Source organism: Sorex fumeus, unplaced genomic scaffold (assembly GCF_029834395.1).
Source record: "Sorex fumeus unplaced genomic scaffold, SorFum_2.1 ptg000265l, whole genome shotgun sequence".
Lineage (NCBI taxonomy): Eukaryota > Metazoa > Chordata > Mammalia > Eulipotyphla > Soricidae > Sorex > Sorex fumeus.
In genome coordinates, this window is record NW_026606322.1 from 376,994 (window position 1) to 398,220 (window position 21,227).

A 21,227-nucleotide genomic window follows, 5' to 3' on the forward strand; every position below is an offset into this window, starting at 1 on the left:
AGTTAAGTGATTAAGTGATCAGCTAACTTGCAACATTGCTTTCTGTAAAACTGCTTGGCTGCTTTGCACCTGGGGGAGAGGGGACTTGGAAAGTGAACAGGGCATAACTTCTTTCTAAACCAAGTGTGACAGGATTCAGGTGTATTTACTGTTCCTGAAATGTATTGTCTCAGTAAAGCACCCTGCAGATTTGGGTAAAGGATAACTCAGGATGCGGGTGGTTGGGGGAAATTGCCCTTTCCTGGAGTGTGTCTCACTAAAGCACCCTGCAGACTTGGGTAACTCAAAATGTGGATGGTCAAGGGAGATTACCTAAGGCTTAATGATTCCGGCTATAACCTTGCTTGTGCTGACAATCGATGTATGTAAATGCTGATCTTTGAATCTATAGGCTAAGGGGTGAGGTACTTTTAAATGGATTGGTTAAGAAAGTATATGTTGTTACAAATCTATTGGCTATGAAATGTGCGGGCCTTGCTGTAACGGCCAGTGAAGGCCTATATAAGATCCCCTTTGAAGAAGCTCAGGGCTCTCAGCCACTGCCCATTTTTGGGGTATGCTGCGGAGCCCAAGCATGCTGGTCTAAATAAACCCCGTTTTTACTCCTGCAGGAATTGTGTCTATCTGGTCTCTCCGCGCCTCCCAGGGCTAGGGAACTCCCGATCCCAACAATACTTGGTCCAAAAACAACAGCTCCAGAGGTTACGGACATATGTTTTGCTTGGAGACTGTACTTTCCAAACTGCCTTTATGTTGATAGTTCTGTTTCGTTTTATTTTGTTTTGGTTTGGGGGTCACATCTAGTGCCTGGGGGATACCCTAGCACACCAAGGTGCTTGGAGGACCATGTGGTACGGGGAATCAAACATGGGCCTCCTGCATGTAAACCATGTGCTCAGTGCATTGAGCTTGCTTGTGGATCTTATTTCTGAAAAAAGTGCGTTTGAGGGGGAATAACTGATGATTGTTTTTTATTCGAGGCCAATAATGCTACACTGAAAAGGTATTAAGAAATATAATTTTTATAACTGCAGATAGCAACAATAAAGTCAATAGTAGTAAAGTTCTACTGTGATACTCCTTAGCAAATAGCTATACACCAAATCAATGTTCTAGTGTTACATGCTGTCTTGTAAGATATACCTAGAATTTCAACCTAAGAAAAAAGGACAAAGGAGTGGGGGGGAAACACAATTTACTCCTAATATGATTTGAACTTTATTTAAGGCAGAAACAGATATAATACCTTCTCCAGACCAAAAGCAATTGTCCAAAAGCTCAGTGACCACCAGCATGCTCTGTGAAACTTGCCTACGAACATGCATATGACCAGTGATGCTGTTTAGCTAGAAATGAACTTTTGTGAAGCAAGTTTATTAAAAGATCAGCAGATATAAAACAGACGCAACTATAAAGATTTTGATGAATTACCAAAAATTGAATGTATAACCTGATGAAAAAAAGAAAGAATATATATGTATGTATATATATGTATATAAAATTCATCTTAGGTTTCTTTCACTCTTTGGGCAAAGAGTAAGATTACATTTTTAAGTTTGCCAAATAGGATTTCCTTGGAAGAAATTTATTTTGAGAAGCCCAGACAAACGGGAACTCCTTAGTCTGCTCTCTGAAAAAGTATCTGGGGTGCAGAAGGCTTGGGACCAGATTATCCTTTAAATACTTAACACTTCTGCACAACAACTATGTGACTTTTTACAAGAGACATATTCTCTCTATATATCACTTTTGTTATAACATGGAGATACAGATATAAACCTGTTGGGGACCAAGTATGTAAGTAGCTATTAGTAACAGTTAATAAGCATAAGTTATTACCATCTGACAAAAAGTGTAAATGGGTGTTACATATGTCTTTCAGGAAAAAGAAGATATCTCATCATTTTAGGAGAAATAAAAGAATAACCAGATGATTTTCTACTATCATTTTCTTCTGATCTGAAGATCCATTTGAAAGCAAACTATGAAATGATGTGCGTTCCTTAGAGAAGGCTCAACTTCTGACTTTTCTTTCTCCAGAGACAACTGTCAACACCGTCAGCACTGTTCTCCCGTTGTTCAACGATTTGCTCGAGTGGACATCAGTAGCGTCTCCATTGTGAGACTTGTTACTGTTTTTGGCATATTGAATACGCCACGGGGAGTTTGCCAGGCACTGCCTAGTGGGAGGGATACTCTCGGTAGCTTGCCGGGTTCTCCAAGAGGGATGGAGGAATCGAAAACTAGGTCGACCGCATGCAAGACAAACGCCCTACCTGCCATACTATCGCTCCAGCCCAGAGACAACTAGAGTGAATTTTTTTTTCTTTTTGGGTCACACCTTGCAATACTGTGGAGTTATTCCTGGATCTACACTCAGGAATTACTTCTGGCAGTGGTCAGGGGATCATATGGGATGCCAGGGATAAAATCCGGATCAGCTGGGTGCAAAGCAAGAGCCCTACCCGGTATGCTATCACTCTGGTCCCTCATGTGAAAGATTTTAAGGGCAAAAACATGCCTTTGTGGGCTTTAGGAATGGATGGAAAAAGAAAAGGGTTTTACTAAAAGGGTTAAGAAAACGACAGTCTGAAAAGAAAAGTAAGGTTACTTATCTATTAAAATTAGAAGTGTCATATTCAGAACTCTAATATCTAAAGGAAGAAAAATATTCAGAAATATGTGAGGCAAGTACACCCCATATAGCAGATTCCAAAAATCAGGGGAAAATAAGGGAGAAGCTAGAAGTCTGGTCAGAGCTCAGAATTTAGTGTTCAGCGGCCCAGTGATCTGGAGGAAGAAATTCAGCTTTTTAAACTTAGTCTTATATGAGGCTCCACACTAACTGGGTGGGGAGTTACTCTTCTACTTTCCAATAAGCTTCCATTTTCAAAAAAAGAAAGAAAGAAAGAAAGAAAGAAAGAAAGAAAGAAAGAAAGAAAGAAAGAAAAGCAGAAATTCAGCTTTGGGGAATGGAGAGATATTACAGAGGGTAATGCGACTGCCTTGCATGTGACCAAGTGGCTAAATCCCTGATACTCCATACACTACCACCCTCCCGTTCCCAGCCCCGAGCCCATCGGGAATGATCCCTGAGCACAGAGCAAGGAGTAAGTCTTGAGTATGGCTGGGCGTGACCCCAAAACAAGAGCAAAAGAAATTCAGTTTTCTACATATGTGCTGAAAATTCCAGAAATGGCTTCTTTGCTCCTGCCTCTGCCAAAGATTTCAAAGAATATAAACCTCTGCTGGGTTATCAGCCACCTAAATCAGGAAGCAAATTTTCTTGAAAAACTACTGTCCAAATTCTGCTCCTGCCCACTTTTCTAGCTATGGGGGAAGACAGGAAATGTGGTTTCCTGATTTTCTACCATCAAAACCTCTCCCTGACTACTTTAGATTAAAGGGTAAATTTTAAAAAGCAAGAAAAAATGAAAGGACCAACCAGACAAGTCTCACAATGGAGACGCTACTGGTGCCCATTCGAGCAAATCGTTGAACAACGGGAGGACAGTGCCAGACATGCCAATAAAAAGAGGAATAACTGACAGGTTGAATACAGAACATAGAAAATCATCTCAAGGGTTAAGGAGATGGTACAGCAGGCAGGCCGCTTGCTTTGCACATGACTGACTTGGGTTCAAACTGGAACCTCAAATGGTCCCTCAAGACCTGCCGGTAGTGATCTCTGACACAAAGCCAGAAGTACACCCTGAGTACCACTGAATGTGGCAAAAAAACAAAACAAAAAGAGAAAAAAAATCATTTCAGACCATGGCATTCCACCCCCTCCCTGAAATGTTCTTGTTCTTACACAAACTACTTCTTAAAATAAAATTTTTCAACAGGAGTTTCTACATAGGACTTAGACTGGTAATTAGTCTACTTCTTCAGCTCTGTCTTCTGACAGCTTTCAAGACATTCTTACAGCACTTCATTCAATTCCTTTATCTTTCAGCTCCTGTTTCACACGCTTCAGATAATCAGGATCAGGATAGCCATACCTGAAGAAAGAAAAAAAATACCTTAGCTTCATCACAAATGATCTTAAAGAATATGTACAGTAGAATTACCATTCAGAGTTGCAAATACCCAGGAGCTATCCTGAAGGTAGATTACATATAATCACTTGCACTTGCGGGAGGGAGTTATTTTGCTCGTGCATGAAGCTTAGCTGTTTACCCAAGATCTGCCTTCTAATAAGATGCTTATTTTCATTTTGTGGTAAGCAGAGACTCTCACAAGTAAGATTATACTAGATATTTTTTTAGATTTTTATTATACTACTGTGTTTGGCATATCGAATACTCTCGGTAGCTTGCCGGGCTCTCCGAGAGGGGCGTTCGCCTTACACGCGGCCAACATGGCCGACCCGAGTTCGATTCCTCCGCCCCTCTCGGAGAGCCCGGCAAGCTACCGAGAGTATTCGATATGCCAAACACAGTAACAACAAAGTCTCCAATGGAGACGTTACTGGGCCCGCTCGAGCAAATCGACGATCAACGAGAGGGCCTTTACCTTTACCTTTACCTTATTATACTACATTTTTATGGAGAATACCCATCTTCTACAGGAGGACTTTCAAACTTGGAAAATTAGCAAAAACCTCAGAATGGATTCCTTTTTGAATAGTAAAAGTCCAAGGCAGTCTGAATTTCATAATGAACAATTGTATTGTCTTATCTACACTGCAACATCCACCACCAGTAACTAAGATATTTTTTTCTAGCATACTATTAGTGCAGTGAATTTCTTATCTCTATGGACTCACAGAAGTGGGTAGAAAAATGTGGTATATTTAAAATGGACAAAGTAAATAGGACCTACCCTTCAAATAGACATAATGTCCCAAATTAATATGTCTCACATACCATTCAACTAGGATTTAAAGACCTCCTAATCACTCATAAAAATTTTAGTAATGCTTTAAGGTAAGAATCACAGAGGTTATGGGAACCAACACTCTGCCTTTAAAATTTTCATGAGGGGCTGGAGCAATAGCACAGCAGGTAGGGCATTTGTCTTGCACATGGCTGACTCCGGCTCAATTCCCAGTACCCCATATGGTCCCCAGAGCACCGCCAGGAGTAATTCCTGAGTGCAGAGCCAGGAGTAACCCCTGTACACTGCTGGGTATGACCCAAAGTGAAAAAAAAAATAAAATTTTCATGAAAGAAGTCATGAAATTTGCTTATACAGGGATGGAAATGGAGAGTATCACACTGAGTGAGTCAGAAGGAAAGGGACAGACACAGAACGACTATACTCATTTGTGGGATGTTTAAAAAAAAATCAAAACCAGTATGAGTAATATTCAAGGACAAGTGTAGGATAACACTGTTTTGTCCTTCCTGCATAACCTCAGGTAGTTTAGGTTTATTGGGTTGCTTTCATCACAGTGCTCCCATTCCTCTGTGTTTATTTGTAACTTCTTTCTTTGTGCTCTGTTGACTTGTAAATATTGTTTTTCTCTTCTCCCTAAGTCCTTTGCATAGTTTATTCAGAGCAAGGTTCTTTTTGTATGGACACAAGAAGACATGCTTTTGTAATGTGACTCTCTGTGATATTTCCCTCCTAGGCATCTGCATTCTCAACTTAAGCCTCAGTTGCCCTCACTTCCTAGCGTCCCTTTAGCAGGGTCCCGACGAGGGACTGGATGGAACCAGGGCAAGCAGTAAGCTATGTGCTACCCTGCCATCGAGATGGGCCTGGCCAAAGTGCCATAATGCTTAAGTATAAGTTAAGAGCTTGGTCATGGACAAATGCTGTCATGATACAAAAAGTAATAACTAGATTTGGACCTTGCTAGGGTAAGGAAGGATTAATCTGGCCTGAGCGCTGTAGTCTGAGTCTGTGGCAAGATGTTCCCAGGAGAGCTGCCCTACAAGTCTCAATGTTATTTCTTACTGTGTCCATACAAAAATAGCTAGTAATTTTTCCTGTTTCAAATTTTGTGTTTTTTGTAAAAAGAAAAAGGGGGAGATGTTGGATAACACTGTTCTGTCCTTCCTACATAGCCTCAGGAATAGTTGATAGTTGATAGTTTATTCGACTGAGGAAAAGAGAAAAACATCTTAAGGAGGCATTTTGCCTGGGGCAGTCAGGAAGGGCTTTTTTAGGTTGGTTTGGCTACCTGACTGGGTGGAGCATCAGCCCAGACTAGAGGGGAGTTGGAGACAAGACAGTAGAGAGACAAGGGAGCTGGACAGAGAGAGAGCGGGGCTGCAAGATGGACCACAGAGAAACTAGCAAGGAGAACATGTGCTTGAGAGAACCTAGGCCCTCCATAACATAAATTTCTTCTATGGGATAAACTTCCTTGTAATAAACTGCTACGAAGATCAACCGGCCTGGCCCTTGTCTCTTTCTTCGTCTGCCCTTGGCCAACAGCCGTCTCGATCCAGGCCACACACAGCAGCTCTAGGGCACCGAAAGCTGGCTGTGAGATAGAGCCGCCCAGAGAGCCCGCGAACATACAACCTTCTGCATGCATAGTTTTTTACAGACAAGTGAAAACAGGGCCAGGAAATCGGGTCCACAGTTGGGAGCTTGCCACAAGTTTGGGGGGGGGGGGGAGGGCAGAGGGCACTAGGATAGAGATGGGACCACTATGACAATAACAGTTGGAAATGATCTCTCTGGATAAGAACTAAGTGCTCAAAGTAGATAAAGATATGCTTGATACCCTTTCAAAGGGATATACATGATAACCTATGCAAACCATAATGCCCAAAAGGGGAGAAAGAGTGAAAGCGAGAGCAAGAGAGTGAGAGAGCAAGGGAGAGAGTGAGAAAGAAAGAGAGAGAGAGGGAGAGTAAGTGCCTGGTATAGAGACAGGCAGAGGGTAGGAGTGGGAAGAAATCTGGGGACATTGCTGAAGGGAAATGTACACTGGTGAAGGAATAGGTGTGGAACATTGTATGAAAGAAAACAATTGTGAACAACTTTGTTTAAAAAAGAGGTAAAGTAAAATTTAAAAACTAAAAAAAATTAAATATTTTCATTCCCGATTAGGAGCTCTCAAATTACTATACTCAGTAACATTGCCATAAACAATTCCTTATAGCCTCATCCTCAAAAGGGCATAGTTTACAAAATCTTAATTCTGTTTAGCAAATATGTTTCAAAAGGTTCTCACTGTTCTGGTCCCCCAGAAAGGGCTGTCTTGTGGTGGATATCATTCCATGTGATAACATCTGACATTCCTGATGTGCGAGAGGTCCCCACTGTGAAAATCAGTTTTTGCTCAAAGGCCCTTCGAAGCAGTTTCAAAACCTCTTTTCCTTCCTCATTATCAGGTAAGTACGCTTTGCGTTGTGCTCCACAGTATCTCTTCCCTGGGTTTGGGTGTTCCTCCTGTATGAAGACAAGACAATGTCATATGGAAACACTGCTTGGGCTAAATTTTACTATCTGTATACGTATTTCATATGTAGACACGACAAATGGTTAAGCAAAAAAAAAAATTGAAGGTTTGCTCATATTCTCAACAATTTCTATTTCTCCTCTTTTCCTTAATTGATGCCGGGAGCACGGTTCATCTTCCTGAATCCTTTCACCCACCATTCTTTCTCTGCCTTAAGAGACACCAAATATAGCTCATTGTAAGCAAACACTGATACTGTTCTCCTACTTTAGTGCATAAGACCCTTGAAAGGCTGCCCCAATGTCTAATTGACAACAGAGCAGTTCCTTTTGCTCTGCAAATCCTAATGTAGTGGAAAGAAACCCATGACCCTCAGGCACTTACTGTCTGTATGCCTTCTTTCATGTTATAATGGATCACAATGGTGCCACAGTGATCATAACCTGGAAGTGGGGTCTTCATGAAATTCACGCTCATGGTTCCCTCTGGTTGGTTCCCTTTCTGGACACCATAGGAAGTCTGGCACATAGGACAAACGGGCTTAAACGAGAAGGCCTTGTTGATGCAGTCAGTGCAGAACTCATGCTTGCATTTTGGAAGCACTTTTTTGTCACTAATCGTATCCATACAGATGCTACATAAATTCTTATTGTCATCCTGTCCCATGTGCCCAGCACCAGCAGAATGCTGGAATGTTGTTGGAGCTGTTTCTAAATAAATATCAATGTCCATAGTCGTTTCATGATCCCCACTTTGTTTCTTTTCAGTTAATAAAGACACTCCCTCTCTTTGTAAGACATACTGCTTTGCCTTTGTCAGGAGATCTGGCAACCCAATCAAAGTCACGGTCTCGTCATTTGGCACAAAGTGTACATGTGGATGATTTTTCCTAAAATCATCAGCGAACTGCTTGCTTTGCAAGTGCTTTTTCTTTTTGCTGAAAGATTTCAGTGAAAGAATTTCTCTTGTCAACTGACTCGCAATATCTTGATAAGCATCAATAAAATTTACATATGCATGTACAGACAGATTTAATTCCTTGTCCTTAGGTTCAAATATAATGACAGTTCTTTGGCTTTTTTCTAGAACATGACTTCGAGTGTTGTACTTTTTTTCTATCTCTGATATCGCCTGGCATAATTCATCTATCAAAAGCTTGTACTGAGAGGTGTCAACCTCAATTCCATTCACCATGTATCCAGGAGGTAGTATCTTCAGAGATACCTTAGTAAGACTATCAGGGGTTAGGGATGCAAGGAAGTGTTTGGCAGCTGTGATATCATCTTGAGTCCCAATGAGAATTAATTCTCTTCCATTCTCCTTTATAAGGAGCTTTTCAAACTGGAGAGCTAATTTCTTTTTTATTTTATGTGACTCCTTATTATCTGGGGAAGTGATACGCTCCTCCCCCAGACATGCCGTGATCTTCTGAAATTCTCCAACAAAAGATTCAAGAGCAGAGTCGATGTCATCTGATTGACTTGCGATGAATTCTAAATAGATATAATTGGGAACATTCTCCTGAGTTTTAATTTTTACACCAAATTTTTTCTCTATGGAATCTATTTTATTGGGAAATATATATTTAAAATATTCAAAGAAAAGCAAGGGAATTTCAAAACGTGAGCTCTTTGTTTCGCTTCTAGTTTCTGGCTTTAAGGGAGTAATACTGCTGCTGCTCTCTGATGGATGGCGGAGTTGTCTCTCCTCCAGTGAAGTAACACTGCTGCTCCTGTTTGGTAGGCTGAGTAGCTGTCTCTCCTTTAGAAAAGTGGAAGAGCCATGTTTCGGCTCATGGTCCAGGACTTGACTGCTCAAGTAGTGATATATATTTTGGATGTCTCTGAAGTCACCACACACCTTCTCGATCCCATTGATGCCCTCCATTCTTTTGACATTGGGGAAGAGAATGGGGATGTGGCTCCTCTGCTCTTTAGAAAACAGGTCACAGTTCAGGTTGGCTGTGACATCAAGAAAGATCTGGAATTTGAAAAGCAACAAGTGAAATCTCATGGACATTCAGGCCCCTTGTACCCTCTCAGGAGAATGTCTGGAAACAAAGACATAAGCCACTGGGGTTTCTACACGACCACTCCTTTCTGTGTTTGTAGACGGTATAGCAGGCTCTAGCCCAGGCGTGCTTAATCTTGAAGCCAGACTCAGGCCCAGCGCCAAGATCCTTTAGCCAATAGGAAATGTGGGCATGAGCATTTTGAGAAAACTCTAAGGACAAGAACTCTAGATTCAAGAGCTTCCTGCATCTGCTTGACCTTGGGCAGGAGGAAGAGGGAAGTTGCAGCATGGTCTATGAACCAGGAAGGAAGGTGTGGATCTGAAAAAGATTCCTTTTTCCTATTCTTGTTTTTCTCTTCTTCAACTCTCCTCCTTTCTTTTTAAATAACTGTTGTGGGAGCCACATCTGGTAGTGTTTGGGGGTCCAGGGGCCATTTCTAAAGGTTCTCATTAGGCCATGAAATGTTGGAGATGCAATACAGAGACTTACTCTATCATATAAGCTATCTCCCCAGACTCCCCCTTTTAAACTTCTTTTAATGGGGCTGGAGTGATAGCACAGCAGGTAGAGCGTTTGCCTTGCCCATGGCCCAATCTGGGTTCAATTCCCAGCATCTCATATGGTCCCCCGAGCACGGCCAGGAGTAATTTCTGAGTGCATGAACCAGGAGTAACCCCTGTGCATCGCTGGGTGTGACCCAAAACGCAAACAAACAAACAAACAAAACAAATAAATTTCTTTTAAATTTTGGGCCCATACTCTGTGATGCTCAAGGGTTATTCCTGCCTCTATGCTCAGGAATAGTATACTCCTAAGTGAGTTTTAGGGGACTATATGGGATTTTGGGGGTCAAACTTAGCTGCATGCAAAGCAAATGCACTACCAGCTGGACTATCACTCTGACCCATCTCCTTTCTTATTTAAAGAAAAACAAGTAAACACCTAACTGCACACAATCTTATTAGATCCTCTAAACCTGGCCTTGAGAAGCGCATATATAAAATATACCAGATTATGCTTAAGAAAGGGCAGAAGCAAACTGAATGTGATACAAAGGCAAGTTTCAAATGTTTTGTTCTCCCTTTTCCTACGCTATTTTGCACATGCTACTCCCTCTCTGTCTTCAAACTGTTCATGGGGCCAGTAAGATGCTTTGCTTGAGGGAGGCTTGGATTCCATCCCTGACATCATATGGTTCTCCCAAGCCCTATCAATAGTGATCCCTGAGCACTGAGCCAAGAGCAACCTCAGAGTATTACTATACCATTGTAGAGTCGACACTATTATCACTTAACATCTGGTCCTCTACAAGCCTCTTTCTGGGCTTTGATCTTCCAGTATAGCCCACTGGATTTTCAGATGTCTGCAAATCAGTCAAAGAAGACCTTGAATCTCCTGGTGTTCAGCTTCTAATACCTGTCTGAGGAGGGCAAATGGGAAGGGGTACACACCTCTGCACTTGTTCTTCCCTCTGCATCAAACATTCTGTCCCCCGAAATACACTTATCTAGTCCCTTTGCTTCATTAATGCCTCAAATTTAAGAGGTCTTCTGTCATCATATTCAAACAGTGGGCCTATCATTTTCTTCTACTTTGCCTTATTCCTCTTCCAATCCATTGGCAAACATCTTATTATATATGTATTTCTTGACTCTTATGGTCTGTTTCTCTCACTAAATTGTAAGGTCCCTCCTGACACAGTCTGCTGAATACCTGGCTAAACCACAGCTCCTGTGACAGTGCCTGGCTCATACTAGGCAGTTGATATTAATTTGTCAAATGATTTTAAGTGATTATCTCCTCATCATTCCAGTTTCAGGCAAATATAAACTTCTTAGGGTTGTTTCTGATTTTTTCTCCTTACTGGTTCTGGCCCTGTCACTCTTCAAGGAAAAACTCCATTATGTTTTTCTGAGTACAATTCTGTCCAGAATTATTTTACTGATTGTATTTACTTGCTATTATTGCTTTATGTAATGTCCCATCTCCAGCAGGGATCTGATCTGTATGCTTACTTCTGCGTGCTTGCCCAGCTCACTGTAAGTCCTCTTACGGTGTAGAGGGAGTAGATCAATAGTGAAAGGTATGATCATTGGAGAGGAAGTAGCACTACTTAAAAAAAAAACTACCCTACTCATAGGGCTGGGGGGTGAGGGGGAATTGCTCAGTGTACAGCCGCCCTGCCTTACTTGTTCAATGATTGCACCACAAACTAACAAATGCTTTCTGGTCATTACTCACCTTTTGGACACAGGAAATCACAGTGTCTGGGGGATATTCTTCATCTGGATGCTTCTCATCTGACCTTGGCTCATCTACTAATTGTGTTAATGAAGACTTTCTCGGTCTGGCATTCTCCTGTGTTGGATTTCCAGTAGGTTCCAGGTAAACACTCACAGTTTCACCATCAATAGTAAGACAATGATTTTCCTTTTTCAGTACACTCTCTTTATCTTCAGTGGAGACATTAAACAGACATATCACATAGAAATGAGATACTTGAAATATTTCACATATTTCAAATATATCATGTTATTTATTTTAGTTTGTGATCATACCCATCAGTAGTCAGGGTTTACTCCTGGTTTTCTGTGATAACTCCTGTCAGTGCTGGGGGCTGGGGGCGAGAGGGGACCACAAGGGATGCTGGAGATCAAATCAGGGTCAGCTGTGTGCAACGCAAGCACTATACCCCTATCTCTCCTGCTCATATATGCCATTTAAAATAAATTTACTCATGCACACATACTCTTCCCCAGCATGTTCCCAGTAAGGGATGTTTCCATATCTTAGAAAGGTAGATTGATGGTAAGGGACATGAAACAGCAAGCTATTCAAAACTCTAATTTGGTGGTGGTGGTGGAGGTGGTGGGAAGAGGAATGTTGAAGACATACTAAGGAAGCACGAAGGCAATTACTGGCTCTGTGCTCAGAAGTGACCCCTGGTGGCCACCGAAAATGGTTCCAAAAATGGAGTGAGAGCCACCACGGCAGGGCTCTTAATTCCTTAATTCCTGTACTATTTCTCCTGGCCCTATTCAAAACTCTAAAGAGGACATCCTAAGCTTTACTTTTGAAAAAGTCTAATGAAAACAGAACAGTCTGTTCATTTAAAACATTTTGCCTGGCATCAACCAAAATGCCACAACAAATGTGTCGATATAAAAACTGAGGCATATACACTCAGTGAAATACTACTTTGCCATTTAAAGGATGTCATCACACCTTTCCTTAGGGACAGAATTAATGGATCCTGAGGTGATTATGCTAAGTGGAAAAACTCCGGAAGTGAAAGGCAACTCCAAATGGTTTCATCCATATATGGAACATGAATAACTACTGCAAAAGCACACTGGCAAAAGGCAGCAAAATCTAATTCCTAGACCCAGCGGTTACCAGAGGGGAAGGGAAGTAGGATGAGTAGAGGGGTCTTTAGGGGGGTGGGATGGCACGCAACTCTGGTGGAGGCAGTGGTGAGTTTTATATATACATAGAGGACTGAAACTAAATATGTATATAGAAAACACTGTGAACCAATAATGAACCTAATAAAAAGAATACACCAGAGTAAGACTCTGCCACATATTTATATTTTTTCTTTTAAACCGAGTATTAATAACCTCGGTTTAAAAGGAAAAAAAGGAGGTGGGCAGTTGATCTGCAGCATTAGTACATCATATTAGGGATCATCCGGAGATCCCTGGCACCACATGTGGTCCCGGAGCCCCCCAGGAACGATCCCTGGGCTAAGAGACAGGGGTAAGCCCTGGGTACCACCGCAGGCGTCGCCCCTCCCCCAAAAACGTTTCGAAACTGTCTTCAGTTCCCAGTCCGGCGCTGTGGAAAATATTCTATGCAGCCAAGTGGGGGCGGGGGTCGGACTCGAAAGCGCCGGGTTTCGCGGTGCGCGGCGACCGGCCCCGGGGAAGGGCTCGCGGGAGGGCGGCCACCCCCGCGCCGCGCGCCGCCTTCCCCGCTCCCCGGCCGCCGTCCCCTACCTAAGGCACCGCGCGTCGGCGACCCCCGCCAGCAAACCGGCGGGACGGCCACTCCGGACCGGAAGGCGGGCGACCTCGCGGCCAGCCCGGCAGGTGCCCGGGGTCCGGGGGGGTCCGGGAGCCGAGTCACCGCCCCCGGGGTCCCGCCGCGCCCGCGCCCCGCGCTCACCCGCCGGCTCGCGGAACCTCACGAGATAGACTCCGGGCTCCCCGCCGTCGACGGGCCTCACGGTGCACTCGCCGCCCCCAGACTGGCGGCTCTGGAAGTAGCGCTCCAGCTTGCGGTGCAGCCGCGGGTCCGGGGGGCTCAGCCGCACGCGCAGCGGGGACGGCGGGCGACGGCGCGAGGCCATGGCGCCGACGGCCGGGTTGCGGGGTTCGGGCACCGTGTCGGGCGCGGGGCGCGAGTGCGCGGGTCGCTCGGGGGGCCCCGCCCCGCCCCGCCCCGCCCGCCGCAGCCTTTCGGTTTCGTTTCCCCGGAGGCCGGCCGGGTTCCCCGCTGAGCCCGGAGCGCCCTTCGCCCCTCCGCTCCCCGCCGCGCGCCCCTTCGCTCCCCGCCACCCGCGCGCCGTCGCTCCCCGCCGCGCGCCCCGTCGCTCCCCGCCGCGCCCCGCCGGGTGAGTAGCTCCGCGAGGCGCGTCCCGGGCGGAGCGGGTGGCCCCCGCGCCGGGTGGCCCCAAGCGGGGCGGTGGGCGAGCCTGACGTTGCGGCCAAGGGGAAGCTCCCCTCCAGTTCACGATTCTTGCCTGTGCACCCGTGATTTGCGTCCCTCTCTGAGTCCATGAATTCCTCAGTCGTTGTTTTTCCGAGGAACTAGATTTATTCACCGGCCGGACGACTGGGCGCCGCTCCCCTGCCTCGATTTGCCCAGCGAGGTCGAGCCAGGCGACCGACTGGCAAAGGGCCCGGAGTGAGCTGTGAGTAAGAAACTGGTCTCTTAAGTGCTTTCGAGTGAGCGTTTGGACCAAAATCTTGATAAAAGTGTGGGGAGGGTGGTCTGGCGGAGAGGAGTGGGGGGTGGGGGTGGGGAGGGGGGATAGAGAGGGGCAGGGAGCTGGTGAGAGGAAGGGACCAAAGTGGTTGAAAGCCTTGGTCCTGAGAACACTGGAGACCTGACGCCGGAAATGAGGTGGGTGATATGGTCCTGGTCAGCGTTGTCCAATAGAAGTGTCATGGGAGGTACACAGGTAACTTCATGTGTGTGTTTTGGGGCTACTCCCACTGGCCCCGATTGCTGCTGGAGACCACGCAGTGCTGGGGATCCAACAGGGCTTTGCACTCACAAAGTGTGTACTTTGCACTTTCGCCACCCTGTGACTCAACATTTTTTACTCGCCTTGTTCCTTGAAGTATAAATGCGTAGAATTAATTTTAATGATGTAGTTAACACAGCTACCCTAAAACGAACAATTTGAGCTTGAATCAACGTTAAAGCTCTAAGAAATATTTTCCACTCTTTTCGCCTGACCTATGTCTACACAGTCTAGTATCACTCTCGCCCATCACAGTGACCTTGGGACCAGCCACTTTGCAGGTGTTCAAGACCTCTGTGTGGTTCATGGCCCACACTGGCAGCACAGGCTAGATGGTGAAATAATTTGCTGATTAGTGGGGAGAAACAAGGTCGCAAGCAGGGGAAACAGCAGAGGGCCTTCTCAGATGTACATTTTAGGGAGTTGGTGTTGATTATGTCTTGTACCCACAGTTGCGAAGTCGCGAAGCCAAATTAGGAGAGATGAACGGGAAGTTTCTATTCGATTCACAGCACAGTGGGTCAGGGCCTTGAACCTGCAAAGAGTGACTCAAATGTGATCACATTTATACCCCAAATTTATATCCAGTGTGTCAATTAAGAGCATGCAAGATTAACAGAATCTGTAGTGAAAACAGTCAAAATGCACTCATTTGTGGAATATAAAATAACATAATATGAGACAAGGACAGTAGACACAAGGGCCAGGAATATTGCCCCATAGTTGGAAGCCTGCCTCCTTAGCTGGCGCAGAAGGCAGCTGGAATAGAGAAGGAAACTCTTAAGTCATTGATGGTTGGAGGGATCATTCGGGATGGGAGATGTGTGCTGAAAGTAGATAAAGGACCAAATGTGATAGCTTCTCAGTATCTCTGTTGCAAACCATAATGCCCAAAAGTAGAGAGAGTGTATAGGGGAAATTGTCTGCCATAGAGGCGAGGGAGGGTGGAGATACTGGTGACATTGATAGTGGAAAATGTGCATTGGTGAAGGGATGGGTGTTTGATCATTGTATGACTGAATCTCAAACATGAAAGCTTTGTAACTGTATCTCATGGTGATTTGGTAAAGAAAAAAAACAATTAAAAAAAGAGAACAAAGTCAAAAACATTGCCCCACATTCTGAAAGGTGTGGGGAACAAGATATGGCTGTTGTCATATCACAATAATATGCTCCGGGTCAGGTATATTTCCCCACAAGTTAGCAGACCACCAGTCCAGATGGTTGTGTGCAAATTCCAGGATTTAGCAGGAGTTAGAGTCAGCACAAAGTTAACATAGATGCACATAGGTGCACATAAATCTCAGGAACAAACTTTCAATTCTTAATAGGAGTCTACATATGTATGTATATGCCTGGAAAGTCTGGAAATGGATCAGTCTATGTCTATATGTGTACTGTATATGGCGGCTAATACTGGAAATGGGTCATTCCTTATGGAGAATAATTTGGCAGTCGTACCAGAACTGTATCTGCATATACTTTCTGATTGGGCATTTTAGTCTTAAGAGTTTGCCCCTCTGATTGGTACCTGTGTATTGCAACTCATATACATACTTGCTCTTTTATCTTTTTATAGTTTATGCCATGAGGTTAAGAATAGTGCTCAAGTTTAGATTATTTGTGTACATGGTGACTGTGTACCACCTCTACCTCTGAAGTGCCCATGATCCTCTACCACTGTCCTACATCATCCCTGGTCTATTCTTCATTTTCCTCATCACTCCAACTGTTTGTTGATTGACTGTTTTTGTTTGGGTGCATATGGTTCATCACTTTACTACTACCAAAGTGACCAAGAGCCTCCACCAATGCCCTTATGTTATTACTGTTCATTTTGTTTTCCTTTCTCTCCCAAACCTGATATTCTTACATATTCTTATAAATAACAAAGTACATATGTACTATAAGATATCAAAAAATAACAAAACTGTCTGTATGCTAATATGGAAAGATCTCTGTAATACATAAAATGGAAAAGGCAAGATACTTGAAGAAGAGTGAGTGAAGATTTTTACCTTTTAGATAAAACTATATCTAGCAGGCTACAAAAATAAACATTGATTGCCTCTGGGATAAGGGAATTTAGTGAGGGGTTATGAGGGAGCCTTTTATATTTTCTGAATTTGAACCAGTAAATGCTATACTTACTCAAACAATAAGTACATTTAAATATTTTAACAAACATTTGCCATAACTCAAGCAAGAGGACCCAAAGTGAAAAGGTGTCCGTGGGCAAGATATCTGAAAGCAGTTTAGAAGTAAGGATCCTTGGGGACTGGAGCGATAGCACAGCGGGTAAGGCATTTGCCTTGCACGCAGCCGACCTGGGTTCGATTTCCATCATCCCATATGGTCCCCTGAGCACCGCCAGAAGTAATTCCTGAGTGCAGAGCCAGGAGTAACCACTGTGCATCGCCAGGTGTGACCCAAAAAAGCCAAAAAAAAAAAAAAAATAGAAGTAAGGATCCAGTAGTATAAAGCAAAAAATAGAAGATACTGGATCTATGACGCTAATGGATATGAGATATATTACTTACTGAGTTGCAGAATACAGGAGAGAGAGCATGAAATTATTTTGAAGGGATTGAGTGAGGCTGGAGCGATAGCACAGCGGGTAGGGCGTTCGCCTTACAAGCGGCCAACATGGCCGACCCGAGTTCGATTCCTCCGCCCCTCTCGGAGAGCCCAGCAAGCTACCAAGAGTATTCAATATGCCAGACACTGTAACAACAAAGTCTCCAATGGAGACGTTACTGGGCCCGCTCGAGCAAATCGACGATCAACGGGAGGGCCTTTACCTTTTACCTTTACCTGAGTGAGGATAGGGAGACAATGGAGTAATGGAATTGGGGGTGTGGAGATTATGGATCTGGTAATGCAGAGGCTGTGTGATCAAAACTGAGACATTCAGGTGGATCTGAAAAAATAAAGCTCAGGAGAAACCCAGTGTCAGGATAAAGAAACAGCTGGTGAATTATAGCCATGAAAGTGGATAAACTCACCTCTGAATAGTAGGTAGAATAAAATGAGAAGTACCTCAGACAGAATCTTGGGACAAACAGCTACAGGTGGGTCTTAAAGATAAATCCTGGGAAAACACCGGAAATAGTGTGAGAGGAAACCAAAGAACCAACACAGGGCCAGAGAGATAATGTTAGGGTTAAGGTATTTTCCTTGCACATGGCCAATCCTGGTTTGACCCTCAGCACCACATAAGCTTTCCCGAGTACTGGTAAGAATGACCCCTGAGCACAGGGCCAGAAGTAGCTCCTGAGCCATCTTCAGGTAAGGCCCCAACCGCTGCTCTACAGAAAAGGACAGATAGCAGGAGAAGCTAAGAAAAGTTTGAACAATTATTGTAGGAAGTGCTATAAGAATTGCCTAAACATTAATACACAGAACAATCAGTTGGGGTTTTACTACATTGGCGAATGCTGTGGCGGAGTGGGGAGAACTACAGCAGGCTGAGGGAGCAGAGAGATGGAAGAGAATCAAATTACTTCATGCTGCCCCTGAGAAGAAAGAAACAGCAGGAGGAAGTAGTCATGAAAAGTTGGGAAGACTTTTATTGTTACTGTCTGAAAATGATTGAGATAGGAGAGAGCCCCTTTTGAGTGTGGTGCAACAGCCAAAAGCAATAGTATTTAAAAGTAAATAATAAAAGAGTTAGAAAATTTTGGGTAATTTGGCCCTTGTTTCTGTATCTTTGTTTTTCTATTTTTGTTTTGGGGCCACACCCAGTGATGCGCAGGGCTTACTCCTGACTCTGCTTAGGGGTCACTCCTGGCAGGGCTTGAGGGATCAGATGCAGTGCCAGCAATCAAACTCAGGTCAGCCACGTTCAAAACAACTACTCTGCCCGCTGTACAGTCTCTCCAGCCCTTAATTGTCCTGGTGGTCAATCTATGCTTCGCCTGCAGCAAGCATGCAAGAGTCTGTCCTGAGGCTGAGTCTGGAGAAGACGTACAACTAACCCAAAAGTTCATGAGAAGCCCAGGGTTAGGGCTGGAGAGAGAGTACAGTGAGTCAAGCACTTGCCTTGCTCACAACCTACCCATGTTCCATCCCTAGCACTCCATATGGTCACCCAAGCCCCGAACACAGAGCCATGGGTAACCCCTGAGCTTTTCAGGGTGTGCCCCTGCCAACCCCCTGCCCCCCGACCCCCACCCCCCAGAAAAGAAGCCCAGAGCCAAAGCAGTGCTGAAAAACAGCAGTGCCCTTTCAAAGCAAAAATGTCTCTTGGGGCATTGTGTAACTGCCTTGCAAGAATGGTGCCACTAATTTTTCTTTGGCACTGTTTCAGGTACCTGTATGTGATCCTGGAGACACTGCTCTTTGTAATCCTCAGCACTGCAAGTGTGCCCTCTCTAGGACACTGTGGCCAATTGCATACAAGCACCACAACTAAAGTGTGCAACCACTAGTGAACACCACAACCAAAAGCATGGGAGCACCTTAACCATGTGTGTGGCCACCATTCATGGCAATAACAAGGAGAAGAAAAGGGGAGAAATAAATATGATAACTAATAAATGAAATATAAAAAGGCTTTACAAATGGGTCTTTTCCTTGCATCTTAGGATTGGGATGAATTTGCTGCTTTTCTTGATATGAATGTGTTTTTTTTTTTATTGCTTTTTGGGTCACACCTGGTGATGCTCAGGGGTTACTCCTGGCTTTGCACTCAGGAATTACTCCTGGCAGTGCTCAGGGGATCATATGGGATTCTGGGAATCGAGCCCAGGTCTGCCGCGTGCCAGGCAAACACCCCACCCGCTCCGCTATCACTCTAGCCCCAATATGAATGTGTTTTAAAGCCATAAATAATCAGACAAAATGTTTATGCTTCAGAGACCTCAGGAATCATTTCAAAGACCTAAAGACAACTATGTGAGCAAGTATTATGTGTGTATTTTTTATTCGTGTTATTATGAAGGCTCTGCGATCTACAAAGTTGTTTAAGTAGGGTTTCAGGTATACAGTGCTTCGGCATGGACACCAGTCCCACCACCAGAGTGAACCTCCCTTCAGCAAAGTTCCCGTGTTCCCTCTTATCAACCACAAGCCTACAACTTTGTCTTTAAAGTCACACTTCCACCATTATTTTCTAAAAATGTCAATCTCATCTTCTTTTAAAATTTGCTTCTCCAGAATTTTGAATGTTTATAAAAATATTTTCTTTCTAATTCGATCAAGATGCTTATCACAAACTTTAAAGTAGACCCAGTCATACTTCCCCTTCCCCTCACTCTCCAGTACTCACAAGGCTGGGTTTTCCTAATTGTCTGTTGAATGCTTATAGTCTTCCACTTAAAATCAACCTCTTCAACCTCTTCTGAAAATGTACAAGCTTGCTACAGTCTTTCATATGGCTCCAGTCTCATCTCCATAAAGCTTTTTCTGCTATTGCTTCTATAGCTCTTATCTTTCTCTGAATAGCTGATATGGCTTTCATTGGTACCTGTTTGTAAAGACTGCAAGATAAATACTGACAACATCGAAAGTAGTTTCATTAATTAAGTTGAAAAATAACTCAGAGTCAGAAAAAATGTTTAGTCTTACTTGGGAGGATACTTAAATTCCTTAAGACAGTATCCAATGCTTACTGCAGCCTTTCTGTTCATTCCTAGAAGTGAACTTCCATATTTGAGAATTATGCTCAGAAATGGAAACAGAGTATAAACATTTAACTTCAGAGACCTGCAGGATGGACTTTTTCAAGGTAAAAAAGCATCTATCTAAATCATGGATCTTGCTCAGCACATATTATTGCTGTAATAGCAAGAAATCTGGTGTCTTCAATTGTATTGGCAGTTCTTGTGTCACGTGAGAACTAAGAATAAGCTAATCCTACCAGAAGAGTCAACAAGAGCTAGAGAGATATAGGGTAGGGTGCTTGCCTTACACACTACCAACAGGGATCCAATTCCCAGCACTAAATGTGGTCACTGAGAATCACCAGGAATAATCCCTGAGCAAAGAACCGGTAGTAAGCCTTGGTCACTGCCAGGTGTGACTGAAAACAAAATTAATTAAATGAGCCAATATGAGAATGAGTGATTTTGGAAATATCACTTTAGTATCATTTTAACTGTACCTACTGATTCAGAAAAATTATACTTTTACAGGTGAAGGGAAGAATAATGGTGAATAAATATAGGGAACAAAGAAAAGTCACCTCATTTGTTTAACCTGAAAATTCTACATTGAGGTTGGTGACATTTAATAAACAATTGGAAGTGAGTCCTCCTTGGTGTAACTATCAGGAATATGTAGCTGAGGAGTCTCGTATCTCTTAGTCTTCTGTTCTGTTTAAAAAAATCTCTCAACAATTTGAAGATTGGAGATCTGAAAATTGGGTTATTTTGGTCTTTTGACCTCTGGAACTTTCAAGCATTGTTCTCCAACCCTCCATCTCATCCTAAATTAGAAGTGCATTGGCTTATAGGAAGTGAGTTAGAATCATGATTGCTAAAATATTTAGTTTTCAAATATTTAGTTTTCAAATATTTCAGGCACACGTATGTATCCCCCTTCTCCTTCAGAACTATTGCTTCTACTGTTTACAGTAGCCCAAATCTGGAAAAAAC

General features: G+C 43.6%; 2 protein-coding genes across 5 annotated transcripts in view; one reads left to right on the plus strand and one right to left on the minus strand.

Annotated features, from left to right (window-relative positions):
• Positions 1-1,004: 1,004 nt before the first annotated feature.
• Positions 1,005-13,765, minus strand: DTX3L (deltex E3 ubiquitin ligase 3L). The gene is made up of 5 exons (XM_056109404.1): positions 13,548-13,765; positions 11,622-11,833; positions 7,751-9,346; positions 7,139-7,356; positions 1,005-4,004 (listed from the first exon to the last, which is right to left on the minus strand). The coding sequence occupies exons 1-5, from the start codon at positions 13,729-13,731 to the stop codon at positions 3,935-3,937; spliced, it is 2,280 nt and encodes a 759-aa protein (XP_055965379.1). The 5' UTR covers positions 13,732-13,765; the 3' UTR covers positions 1,005-3,934.
• A 127-nt stretch (positions 13,766-13,892) lies between these two features.
• The window catches only part of PARP9 (poly(ADP-ribose) polymerase family member 9), a 70,643-nt gene continuing 63,308 nt past the window's right edge, over positions 13,893-21,227 (plus strand). Inside the window, exons 1-2 of one of the 4 annotated variants that reach the window (XM_056109400.1) lie at positions 13,893-14,295; positions 20,268-20,359. In XM_056109400.1, coding sequence (XP_055965375.1) covers positions 20,303-20,359 — 57 coding nt within the window. In that variant the 5' untranslated portion in view covers positions 13,893-14,295; positions 20,268-20,302. Of the gene's footprint in view, positions 14,296-14,468; positions 14,508-20,267; positions 20,360-21,227 lie in introns of those variants that run through there. The other 3 variants (XM_056109401.1, XM_056109402.1, XM_056109403.1) reach the window with 3 other exon arrangements.

What these genes read in the sequence shown, in the direction of transcription:
- DTX3L (XM_056109404.1), bottom strand. Translation starts at nt 13,731, where the DNA reads ATGGCCTCGCGCCGTCGCCCGCCGTCCCCGCTGCGCGTGCGGCTGAGC. An exon ending in TGAAAGAAGGCATACAGACA is followed by an intron (nt 7,357 to 7,750) that starts GTAAGTGCCTGA and finishes GTCTTCATACAG; the next exon opens with GAGGAACACCCAAACCCAGG. An exon ending in CTTTCTGGGGGACCAGAACA is followed by an intron (nt 4,005 to 7,138) that starts GTGAGAACCTTT and finishes TTCTTTCTTCAG; the next exon opens with GTATGGCTATCCTGATCCTG.